The 13,448-nt window shown below is 45.8% G+C and overlaps 1 protein-coding gene across 1 annotated transcript in view; it reads right to left on the minus strand.

The window, feature by feature from the left end:
* Window positions 1-12,031, minus strand: part of DNER (delta/notch like EGF repeat containing) — a 381,990-nt gene extending 369,959 nt beyond the window's left edge. Inside the window, exon 1 of the mRNA XM_021924059.2 lies at window positions 11,615-12,031. Coding sequence (XP_021779751.2) covers window positions 11,615-11,890 — 276 coding nt within the window. The 5' untranslated portion in view covers window positions 11,891-12,031. The remainder of the gene's footprint in view (window positions 1-11,614) is intronic.
* Window positions 12,032-13,448: the final 1,417 nt, after the last annotated feature.

Consider the following 13,448-nt stretch of genomic DNA (forward strand, 5'->3'; position numbering starts at 1 on the left):
GCTGGACACAGTGGCTCATGCCTGTAATCCCAGCACTTTGGGAGGTCAAGGTGGGAGAATCACTTGAGCCCAGGAGTTCGAGAACAGCCTGGGCAACATGGTGAAACCTTGCCTCTACGAAACTATTTAAAAATTAGCTGAGCATGGTGGTGCATGACTACCATCCCACCTACTCAAGAGGCTGAGGCAGGAGGATCACTTGAGCCATAGAGGTTGAGGCTGCAGTGAACCATGATCATGTCACTGCACTCCAGCCTGGGCAACAGAGTAAGACCCTGTCACCAAAAATAATGATGATGATGATGATGATTTAAAAAAAAAAAAAAAAAGAGTATGTGAGTGTCCACACACCCTTGAAACCATCCACAGATCCCAGGTTAAGAATCCTGGTTCTACCTCAGTGTAAAATTTTACCCTGTTTTGGAGGATTCTCGTCATCTCAATATGCGCCTGGGAGAACTGCATTTCTCTAGCTCCACACCTATGCTATTCTAAAAAGCAAGTTCCAAAGGCTCTAGAGTAGCCAAAATAATTTGGCAGGTGGTGAACATATTTACAGGACTCAACCTGATTTTAGGACTTACTATAACTACAGTAGTCTCAAGACAGTGCAGAATTGGCAAAAAGAGACATAAATGTAATAAAATAAAGAGTCCAGAAATAGACCCACACATGTTTGGTCAAATGATTTTAAACAAAGGTACCAAAATAATTCAGTGGAGATAGACAGTCTTTTCAACAAATGTTTCTGAAACTATTAGACATTCGTAAGCAAAAAAAAAAAAAAAAAAACCACAAAAAAAAACTACCCATACGTTGCACCACATATAAAGAGACTATCTTAAAATGGGTCAAAGACCTTAATGTCAAACCTTAAATGATACTTGACAAAACAGGAGGAGATTTTTGTGGCCTTGGGTTAGGCAAAGATCTCTCAGATAGAACACAAAAACTACAAACCATAAAAGAAAAAATTGACCAATTAGACTTCATTGGTCTTTAAAATCTGTCCTTTGAAAGACCTTGTTAAGAAAAGGAAGGGCTGGGCACAGTGGCTGACACATGTAGTCCTAGCACTTTGAGAGGCCGAGGTGGGCAGATTGCTTGAACCCAGGAATTTGAGACCAGCCTGGGCAACATGGTGAAACCCGATCTCTATTAAAAATAAAAAAAATTGGTTGAGTGTGGTGGCACATGCCTGTAGTCCCAGCTACTCAGGAGTTTGAGGTGGGAGGATTGCTTGAGCCTGGCAGGCAGAGGTAGCAAGGAACCGAGATCACGAGATTGCACCACTGCACTCCAGCCTGGGTGACAGAGTGAGACCCTGTCTCAAAAAAAAAAAGAAAGAAAGAAAAGAAAAGAAAAGAAAAGACAAAGAGAGAAAGAAAAAGAAAAAAAGAAAAAAGAAGGAAAAGGAGAAGCCACACATAGGGAGAAAAATATTTGCAAATCGCGTATCAAGTAAGGGATTTGAATTTGAATCGGAAATATGGAAAAACAACCTCAGAACTCGTTTGGATAGACATTTCATCAAAGAAGAGGCATGGATAGCAAATAGCATATGAAAAGATGTTCAACATCATTAATCATTATAAAAATGCAAATTAAAACCACAATGTGATACCACTGCACACTTATTGGAATAGCTAAAACCTAAGTCACCAATGATATACCAAGAACTGACAAGGATGCAAGCAACTGGAACCCTCATTTATTGCTGATGGGAATGCAATGGTACACCTCTTCTGGAAAACACTTCGGCAGCATCTTCTAAAGTTTAACACACACCACATGACCCAGCAATCCCAGGAAATCCTAGTTATTTACTCAAGAGAAATGAAAACATGTCCACTTAAAGACCTGTATGTGAACACTTACAGAAACTTTATTCATAATCACCAAACACTGGAAACAAACCAAATGTCATCAGTTAGTGAAAGGACAAATTGTCGTCTAGCCATACAATGGATACTATTCAGCAATAATAAGAAACAAGCAATTGATTCATGAAACCACATGGATCAATCTCAAAAGCGTTATGTTCAGTGGAAAATGCACACGTATGACGTTCTAGAAAATGCAAAACTATAGTGATGGAAATCAGACCAGTGGCTGACAGGGACTGGGGCTGGGGAGAGGTTTACTACAATGGGGCATGAGGAAATGTATAGGGATGATTGTGGTGGTGTTACACACCTGTATGTCAAAATGCATAGAGATGAATGCCAAGAAGAGTGAATTCTACTGTATGTAAATTATACCTTAATTTTAAAAACAGTCATAAAATGAAAAGAGTCTGGGAATCCTTCATGGGAGAAGCAATAGAGCTAGTCAATTTGAAGTTAAAGATTTTGGTGTTCTTTTCATTGTTCCTGTACTGCATTTTCCCATTCTAAAGTAATATACCTAGGACATATTTAACTTTTTGTCCTATCCCAATACATTCTACTGTGCTTGAAAATTAACCACAAGATTTTGCTCCAAATGACATATTGCAGAAATCTGACTTCAATGCAGTGGGATACTAGGAGTAATGGTAAATCAGCCGACCTCCACTCAGCCTCCACCAGCCCACTGCTACAGACTCTGTGCTTCAGCCGTCTCATAGAAAAGAAGGACTAGATACTTTTCTTCTCTTGTGATTTCTTCCACCACAGACTGTCTCCCATAAAGGAGTTTTAATCTGCCTCTGAAACCCAAAACGTAATTACAAATGCTCCTTTACATCAACTACAAGGACCAGATAAGTACCAGTGTTGAAATTCTAAAGGACCTGCTTGCTGTCAGGAACTATGAGCAAAAGATAGCAGACACATTTCTATTTCCAAGCGCCTTTCTTTCAAGTACAGTGATTTCATTTCTCAAATCCTGTTTTTCAAAAGCCCTACGCCTTTTCTTTTCTCTTTAAGAAAGAAATAACATTACACAAACCCAAAGCCTCCATACAGAAACTAAAACTGCCAGAATGGAACCGCAACCCTCTGGTTCCCTTTTCCCTCTGGTGCTCCCTTTGAAAGTCAAAAACAATGGAGCAGTCTGAGGCACAGCAGTATGGTAAGAGCAATAACCCCGTACTCGAAGCCACCATGCCTGGACTCAGATCCCCAACTCTGTCACCAAGCTATAGGACCCCAGGTAGGTTTCCTTAGCCATAAGATGGGGACTCATATTCACTTTTATCAAAATAGCAGTTTGTGTTTATAGAGGGCCAGCTCTGTGCCAGAGACCTTATTATTCACTTTCATCTTTCCAACCATCCTGTCAGTGATTGAGGAAACAGGGTTTAGGAAAGCTAATAAGCCTGTAGTAACTCAGTCAATATGCTCACCCACACCCAAAACCCCTCCAGTTAGTCTTTCTTTTCCCTGCCTCACACACTTCCCTGGAAATAAACTATAACTATGGTGTCCAGACATGTTGGCCAAGGGCTGATATAAAAGGAAAAGTTCAGATCCATCCAGGAAGACTCTAGAGATGTAAGCAATTTGAAGACAATGACTGCACTCTTTCTGTCAGTCCCAGGGCCCTACCTAGAGCCTGGGCTAGAGGTAGCCATCAAGAGGGATGGAAGAGAAGAAGAGGAAAAGGGAGAAGGGAGAGGATCATTGGGCTAAGTCAAATAAATAAAAATGAAAAAATAAACTCTTTCCACCAATGTTTACAGAAATACTTAGGAGAGGGTCAGCCAACTTCTCCCTTTATCAAGGGCCATATAATAAATATTTTGGGGCGGGGCGCAGTGGCTCACACCTGTCATTTCAACACACTGGGAGGCCGAGATGGGTGCATCACTTGAGCACAGGAGTTCAAGACTAGCCTGGCCAACATGGCAAAACCTCATCTCTAGTAAAAATACAAAAAAAAAAAAAAAAATTAGCCGAATGTGGTGGCACACACCTGTAACTTCAGCTACTCGGGAGGCTGAGGCACAGGAATTGCTTGAACCTGAGAGGCGGAGGCAGCAGTGAGCCGAGATCACACCACTGCACTCCGGCCTGGGTGACAGAGTGAGATTCCATCTCAATAAATAAATAAGTAGTTTCAGCTTTATGAGCCATGCTGTCTCTTGCAACGCCTCCCCTCTACCACTGGAACATGTAAGCAGCCACAGACAACACTTACACAAACGTGTGTGGCTGTGTTCAAAACAACCTCATCCTTGGACACTGAAATCTGGATTTCATATAACTTTCATGCAATATGAGACTTTTTTTATATAGAGGCAAGGTTTCACTATGTTGCCCAGGCTACTCTTGAACTCCTGGACTCCAGCGATCCTCCCACCTTGGCCTCCCAAAGCGCTGGGATTACAGGTGTAAGCCGCCATACCCGGCCCAGATATTAGTTTAGTTTTGATTTTTATTCAACCACTTAAAAATGTTAAAACCATTCTTAGTTGGTAGAAAGAATGGGGATGAGGACTGTGCTTTGGCCACCCTTGATTTAGTTCATCAGAAAAGGTGTTTGTTTTGTTTTGTTTTTTTCTTCCCCCCGAGACAGAGCCTCGCTTCAGCCCAGGCTGGAGTGCAGTGATGCGATCTTGGCTCACTGCAACCTCTGCCTTCAGAGTTCAAGTGATTCTCCTGCCTCAGCCTCTCAAGGAGTTGAGACTACAAGCATGCGCCACCACAGTTGGCTAATTTTCATTTTATTTTATTTTATTTTTGTATTTTTAGTAGAAATGTGGTTTCACCATGTTGGCCAGGCTGGTCTCGAACTCCTGACCTCAGGTGATCCACCTGCCTCAGTCTCCTAAAGTGCTGGGATTATAGGCATGAACCACAGCACTTGGCCACAGAAAAGTATTGTTAAAAGAAAGCTTTATTAGAAATATCAAAAGCTAGGGCTACTGCAAAGGATTTATTGAAAAATATTCTGCACTTCCCAGGACAGACCTGGCACAAGGGGAAATGATTAAACAGATTAAATGTCTTCACGTGCTTTCCTCCTGAACACAGTCCCTCCTCACATGCCCTGGATCTACCCCACAAGGCCCAGGGCCCTTCTGGTGCCCACAGCTGCACCCCACTACACCTGTCATTTATTCAACAGTATTATGTAGAGCCTACTGCATGTAGTCCCAGTGCTGGGTTCCCATGCAACTGGGGGAGGAGGGAGCGGAGATCCTGAGAGCCCTTCCTCTTAAAGACAACTGCTCTAAGATGCACATGATGATTCTTGACTGAAGGTAGGTTCCTGTGTTCAAATAAGAAACGAGTAGTGATTCCCTAGCAGTGTAGACTGTCAGCTCATGCTCTCCTCACTGTTTTCTTATTGTTCTTTGCACTTACTGGGTGAGAAGAACAGAGGAGGAATTAACAAAAGTGAGCACCTTTTATCCTGTGTCTCTCTGATGGGCCAGGCACTGGGCTAGACACTTCAAAGCCACAGCAACTTTCAAGGTTGGCACCAGGATCCCATTTTCACAGATGATAAAACCAAGCCTCAGAGAAAGGAGTCACTTACCCAAGGACACCGAGAGCCAGATTCTAACCCAGGCCTGACTCCCACGCTTGGACCCCTTCCATTCTAAGTTCACTTTGAGATACAAAATCTATACCATTTGAGGAGGGTGTGGACCAGGAGTTTCCAGGCTGTGAACCTGGTTGTCCTTCAAGCAGGAGTGACCAAGAGCAGGTGCAACTGTCATTTTTCTCTGCCACATGCTATATGCTGAGCAGGCTATGAAGGAAGATGATGAGTCCAGCAGGAGCTTCTCAACCCTATTCACACATCACCTGGGGAGCATTTAAAAATTACCAGTGCCAGGCCCCACCCTAGGCCAATTAAATCAGAATCTGGGGGACAGGGGAACCATAGGACCCACTCATTTTTGTTCAAGCTGCCAGATCAGTTTAATACACTGCCAGGGTTGAGCACTAATGTGGGGGAATCAGAGGAAGGGGTAAATATAAAGAAATTCTGTCTGCAAAGCTTTGCCACATTGTCGAGTTTTCTGTTTGGTGGTGGCAGGATTCTGCAGTCACCGCCTCTGGGTTAAGCAGCTCTGACCACAGCTGCCTACTGAATTGATAAGGATAGCTAAAAATACAACCCCGGCATTCAGCTTTCTGACTCAAACACCCTTCAACTTCAGACTAGATTTTCTTTCTTGTTTGATGCTTATCAAATGAGGACATAAACAAAACCATTTTTGATGGTACCATATCACATGAGAAGCTTAAGCAAAGAAGCTAAAGACAGGAATACGTTTTTGTGAGGTGGCCAAGCCGAGACGAGTGATGCCTCCTAAGAATGCAGCAAGAATGCAATGCACAAAATAGGCAAATCATTCTGCTTTAATGACACCAAGAAAACATCAAGTTTCCTGCTTTTCTTAAAATTCTTACAGAAATTTTGACAAATTTTTGTTCTTTCATTTCAAAAGAAAACTTCAAGTCACTGAGAATTTTCTAAGAAATCATTTATTTCAGAATAAAAAGTACACATTTATAAAAAGCTTAATACAATTAAATTTTCATTTTCAAAACATGTCATAACATAATTCTTCCTAGTAGAGAGAAAAAGCTATGTCTGTTCATTGAAGAAGGACAATCAAACACACTGAATAAACTAATATAATCATTTTATATGGGGAAAAATACAATCCTTTGCTTAGCATATCTTTTATTTGCACAACATGTTACCTTTTCTCAAAATGTTTTAAACTTCATTCTTGCATACTTCTTTACACTTTTAAAAAGAACTTTACTACATTATTTGTGAGTTACATCATTTCTATAAAGAAAATAAGATAAGCGTTGTTAGTCCATTTTAGAGATATGAACATTGAGGTTCAAGGATGTTCAATAATTATCCCAAGGTCACAAGAAGTTCATAGAAAAGCCAGAGAAAGAAGCAACGTCTCTTTACATCTCAGCTACTATTCAACATTTTGTACATACTACAATGTGAGTTTGTGTGTGTTTGTGTGTGGGTGTATCTGTGTGTGTGTAAAGTCCAGTAACAAAGACCGATGCAGTGCAAAGAACTAGAATTCTTTTGTTTCTGTTTGTTAGCAAACCTCAATCAAAAATAGGTTCCTCTGAAGCAGACCATTGCTTCAAGTTAGCATGGTTAATCAGAAGAAAGGATTATAAAATCAGTTTAATAAGTAAAATTAACTTGTATGAAAAGCAGCCATACCTGTCCCCTTTTTACTCCAAGTGCAGAAATTAACATATTGTTATTATAATCCTGAAGGATAAGATCCTTAGGGAACATGTAATGAAAACACAAACAGGTATCTGACTGCTTGAATATTAGGCAAAGAATTATTTTATGAAAATAAAATAAGCTTTACAAAACAAAGTAATACAAATTTAAATAGCCCCTTCTTTGATGGACAGCCCAATAGAAGGAGTTTCTGTACCACTCACCACAAAAGAAAAATTGGCCCAGCCACTGCCATCTCTGATACCTGCCTGCTTCCCCAAATGAATCAGAACAAGCAAGAGCAGCCTCCATTTCTAATCAGTTGAAGTTTTTTCAAACCTATCGGAAACATTTTTTTATGTAGTGTCCATTTGCTTGCACCATGGTAAAAAGAACTTCAGCTAGGACCCAGAATTCAAATCTACGGTGAAGGTTCCTGGTTAACATGTGGCATAAGGAGAATCTGTGCCTTTATCACCTCTCTGCCTTTTTATTCCAGCTGAGCACACTTGTACAAGCTCACTTAGAGCAAGACTGGACTCGGAAATTACTTCATCCCCTTTTTACTGATAAAACTCAAGGAGGTTACAGCTCTTGCTCCCTATTGTAACTATGACAGGTCCAGGGCTGGATTTTCATCTAGGCACTCTTTAGATTCTATAGCCCCATATCAAGCCAGCCTGGCTGGCTCAAATTCCAGTTCTCATACTTACTAGCAGTGCAACATTGGGACAGTCACTTCACTTTTCTGCACTTCATCTATAAAATAGGGGTGGGGATAGCACCCAGCTCATAGGACATTGCAAGGATCAGCAAGTTATATCTGCAAAGTCGCTGGAACAGTGCTGGCATGTGGCAAGTGCTTAAAAGGAGGGTGAGCTACCATCATCATCATTATCTATCTACAAATTAGATTTTCATATACAGTTTTAAGATCAGCTGAATTTCTCATGATTTAAGATGTCTGCATATGTTAGAGGCCTTTCAGGGCAGTATCAAAATGTGACTTTGGATTAGTCACTCATTCAAAATGAGCTTCATTTCCTACATTTGACTAAAAGAGATGATGATACTTGTTCTATCTAGTTAAGGTAATGAGCATTTGAAATATGTGCAGAAAGTTTAAAAAGAAAGGGAAGAGGTGACATTTATAGAAATGTCACAGGTGCTCAGTGATTTAACAGCACTTAATTAATTTAATCCTTCTCAGAACCTTAGTTTGAACATCCCACAGAGACAGGATGGACACCCACCCAAAATTTGGTGTGGACCCTGAGACTGAAAATGGCGCACACACGCGCACGTGCGCGCGCGCACACACACAATATAAAAAGGTTTACTGCTGACATAATGGGGCTCTCTGGGGAGAGCAGGCAGCTCCCAAATGGGTTTAAATGGCTTCTGAGTGCAGGGAAAGGAGACTGGCTTGTGGGTTTTGCTGCACTTTGGGGTTGGGGCTGGGATGGCACAGGGCAGGAGTTTGCATGGTTTCAGCCTCCCGCCAGCACCAAAGGAGGGAACCCTGGGCTTTCTTATCAGCTTGTTTGGATGTGGAATAAAAGAGGAAGAGGGAGAGTGAGGCTTTAAAGCTGTCAGCTGCAAACAAACATCAAGGAATAGAATCACTGTCTTCACGAGGAATCCTATGAGGTAGATCCCATAGATCCCATCGTTAAAGATGAGGAAATAAGACCCAGCAGTTTTAACTTCAGCTTGACTTCAAACCCACACGTCCTACAATTCCCAAATCCTATGAGTCCCCGTGACTCAGGTGACAAAAGATTTGTCCTGGACCCCACTGACTTATGCAAACTCAATCAGCCAACCACAGAAAAGCTAAAGACAGCCTTTTTTTAAAAAAAAAGCCTAAAGACAGCCATTTTAATCCCAATTTGTAGTTTATGATTTTCTTAAAATTTCTCCACACACAAAAAGAAACTTCAAGGTTAGGTTCTAATGTTACCATTGCTGACACTGTTGTCTTTGGAGGAGGAGGAGTGACGCTCTGTTTAAAAGATCCTCTTCACACCCAGGTAAAATTCCATTTCCAATTTATCCAGTGAGCACGAGGTTCTATTTCAGCAACCACATCGTCTGCAGTGGCTAAGATCCATTTTCCTTATCTGTAATTGAGTATATGTAGTTTCTCTCTCACTCTCTCCCCTCCCCGCCCCACCACCCCAGGTTTAACTTCTCTTTTGAAATTGTCTTTTGTGTTCTTTGCCGTTCCCATGAAAAATGAGTCTCAAGTCTTACTCCGAGATCATGAACGATTAAATTAAAATCATCAGGAATCCATTTTTATGGATTATAAGGCCCTGAATCATCTCAGTAAGCTTTTCTGGGTCACCAAGTCCAATCAAGTTCCAAGTTCACTAAGCTTTCCTATGAGGATTACAGTAACTTCAGCGCTCTTTTCAACTCGCATGCCAGGGCATGCCCTATTGCTTCTGCTCAGATGGGTGGTGTTCACATAGCTAAGCCTACGTCAAATGGGAGCTACAAAAGAAACCCAAATCTGTTTTTAACCAGTTGGTTCTGCAATGTTATGTATTAGTTCATGACTCTTCTGAATGAATTCTATTATATACCAAGTCACTGCTTAGGACAAATCAAAATATTTATGTTTCTCTGTTAGTCATCTTTAGGGAGCACCAAAGAGCTCTTTTCCTTGAAGATATCTTATATCTATTTTTAGAGTCACCAAAAACCATCTCAGAGTTGTGTTAAATTCCCAGTGTCCAGTCTTTCTTCTCATGAAAATCGATGTGCACTCTAACCTACCTTCTCCCATCCATTCCCACTAAACCCTAGGTCCAAATCAATTATTTCTTTGAAGGATAAAATTCAGACATGTATATACAACAGCGGTTTAATGGACACACTCAGACAATTCATTTCTTCAGGAAAAGTCATATAAATCATCAATCCACAGGGAAAATTAGCATGAGTCCATTCCCTGGTTTTTGATTTGCAGTTATTTTCACTTTTGCAAAAGCAAGATTTTGTTCGAACGGTTAGAATGGCTCCAACGGGCATTTCCTCCAAGAAGCTATCATGTCCCAAACCTACTCCTGATGCTCACATCACACAAATTCTTCCTCCTCCTCATCACCTCCCTTCAAGGAACTAAGCTTATTGAAACCAGTAAACAAAGAGGAACAGCACAATGTTGAAAAGATAGATTCAAATTGCTAATTTGCTATTAAAGGAAATAAAAAGATTCTAGATAAATGCGAAAAAATCTGACCGTCAAGGTCAAGCTTCTCAATCCCATTTACCTCTAAAAAATGTAAAACGTGTCATATTGAAAGGGCAACCTTTTTCCCCACTGAAAGAACCTATTCGAGCATTCTCAAAGTAACTCTTCAATCATTGTTATCAAATTTATATGAAACACACTCCTCCACCCTAAATGTAAGAAAGATAGTATCTGATCCCAAATGTCGTCCATATTCATGTGGTTTAAAGTAATCATTTCAGATGAATTCATTATTTGCCCTACCCTGCAATAGAGGTTTGGGGATTTTCTACCTGTACACACAGTCCTACCAAATTGCCTACTGAAAATATTGATGTTAATAGGTTTCACCGAGCTTTAACGTACTTGTAAAAGCCCCAGATATTATTTTCTGCCAAATTCTCTTGGAAACCCCAAATTCACGGGCGGCTGCTGGCTACATCCCATCGTCCCATCCCTCGCACCGCCCCACGCTTTCTGGTGGCTTCCCGGTGCCCTGCTCCCGTCCCGGCTGCCAGCCCTAAGCGTGCGCCCCGTGGAGCGTACGGCAGGAAGGGCGGCCCTGCCAGCGCCACGTACAATGGCCCCTCGAATGCTTCCGACTGTTCCAGCATTGCTCCTAAGCTTAGAGAGGGCTGGTCGCAGGCCGAGGAGAGGCAGCTGCCCTCCTCGTCCTCTGGCTGCCTTGTCACAGTCCACAAGGGCGGAGGAAGAGAAGAAAGTGCCCCACCACCTGGCACGGGGCCCACCATCACTTGACTCGCACACTGCACACCCTTTACACACACAGGGTCCAGCGGGACGGGAAGCGTGGACCACCTGGACATTGAACACCTCGCCGGCGACGCTCGGAGCCGGCTCCTCCGCGCTGCCAAGGCGGACACCGCTCGAGTGGTTCTCGGCTCGGCCCGGCCGGAAGGGGCGCGCCACTCGGTGGCCAACCGGAGCGTCTGGAGCCCCGCGCGAGGAGCGCCGAGCCCCGGAGCGGCACACCCCGAGAGCCCCGCTGGCCCCGCCCGGGAACCAGGGTGGGTAAGGGAATCAGGGTCGGCCCGGTGTCCGCGTCCACGCGGGCCAAGAGACTGGATCCATTGCCTTCCCGAAGTGGGAAAGCCTGGGTCAGGCGTGCCCACTGTCCGGCAGCAGCAGCAGGGCCGGCGGGAAGAGACTGCTGGTCCCGGACCAGCGCCCCACACCGCGCCCGCCGCTTACACTCACCTGGCAGTTGGCGCCGGAGATCCCGGCGGGGCAGGTGCAGCTGTAGCCAGGCTCGCCGGCGGGGGCAGGGTTCTGCGGGTCTGGCTCAGGGCGCGGGGTGCACACGCCCCCGTTCCGGCAGGGCTGCGCGGCGCATGGCCCGGGCGCGGATAGGGGCGCGGCGGGTACCGGGCTGGCCAGGGAGCTGCCTCGGGGCCCCGCGCTGAGTAGCAGCAGCAGCAGGGCCAGCGCGGGCAGCAGCTGCGCACCGGGCGCCTGGGCGCGGCGGGGCTGCATGGCCGGCCGGGAGGGCGCGGGAGCCGGAGCCAGGACGCGGTGACGGTGGCAGTGGCGGCGAGAGCTGCGAGAGCGGCGGCGGCGGCTAGAGCTGCTCCGCGGGGCCGGGCGCCTCCTGCAGCTGCGGGATCCGCGGTTCCCCGGGCAACGGCGGGCGGGGCCTGCGGGGCGGGGTGGGGCGGGGCGAGCGGGGGGCGGGGCGCCCGGCAGCTCAGGCTCGGGAGCACTGGGGAGTGGGGTCTCTTTCCCCGCAGGGAGTTGGGGCGGGGGTTGTAGAAAGGCGACGCGGGACCCCGTACCCCAGGAGTGAGTCGAAGTCACGGGTGTGTCCAGAAGAAGCCCTGGTACAGGGAGCCGGGCGATGCTGGGGGCAGGAAAGGGGCTGGAGAGGTCCACGCGTGCGGGAGGGGGGGCTTTGAGGGGCCTCCAGAGCCAGAGGCACCCGGTGAGCCCCAAGGCCCGGGCTGGGCGTGGCGCGGGAGGCGGCAGGGCACCCCAAGGGAGGGGCGACGCGCTCGCAGCAGCCACCCTTGGCCTCTTGGCGCAGAATCTGCAAGACCGCCGCGGGGCCCGGCCTTGCCTCATCCCCCGGGACTGCTCCCCTTCCCCCAGCGCTTCTCCCGGCAACCCCAGCCCTCCCGCCCGGCCACGGAACCCTGCGCCCGACGCTTGCTCAGCAGTCGGGCTCGCCTGGAAGTGACCTCGCGTCAGCCAGGCGGACCCCGGGCCCTTGTCCTTGGTGCTGACCGAGCTGTCTCCTTCTCGTCGGCCCTTTCCAGAGCGCGGGGCCTGCCGCGCCACTAAGGAATGTCTGGCCTCGCCGTCTCGGGGCGGGAAGAGGCCTCGGTGTTAGGTTGTCCACCCCTGTCGTTGAACCTAGGGGGAAACTGAGGCCCAGAAAGTCTGGACTCGAATCCAGTGGGTCAATTGACTCCCAGTCCAGAACGCCCGAAAGAACAGTTCAGAAGCCCAGGTTGGCAGAGGCGCTGCTAGCGGAAGGAATCGCAACAGGGGACTCCGTATAAAAGGAGCATTCGCTGTGACCTACTTCAGGGGGCTCTTCTACACGTCCTGGCTGGGCTGACTGGTGCTGCGACCGCCAGGGAGGCTGCACTCCGCTAAATAAAGCGCAGCCAGCCTTGTCTCCTCCACCTGACCTTTCACAATCTCTACTACCTGTGGGTTCCCAGGTACCTGTTACCTTCTCTTTAAGGTGGCTAAATGAAAAAAGAAATTGTGATTCCCCTGGATTGACAATCTGGGCCAATTTTGTTTTAGTAAACACAAAAATAGCTTGTTTTGTTTTTAAAATAATAATAATAAAGTAGGGACTCCATGTGAACTTAATGCTGTAGGTGTCACAGACGCCGGAGGCTGCTAAAAGTCCTCCAGTGGAAACAGGAGGCAGACTGCATGGCTTCTCCCTGTCCTGTTCAAACACAGAAGCAAATGTCCCACTTTTCTGCTTTAAGAGATACCTAAAATTCATGTGGCCATCGCAGGAAATCACTGAACACCAGACAGATCTGCAAGCAGAGAATTCAGACCTCCAAGTGGA

The sequence above is a fragment of the Papio anubis genome, chromosome 10 (assembly GCF_008728515.1).
Source record: "Papio anubis isolate 15944 chromosome 10, Panubis1.0, whole genome shotgun sequence".
Lineage (NCBI taxonomy): Eukaryota > Metazoa > Chordata > Mammalia > Primates > Cercopithecidae > Papio > Papio anubis.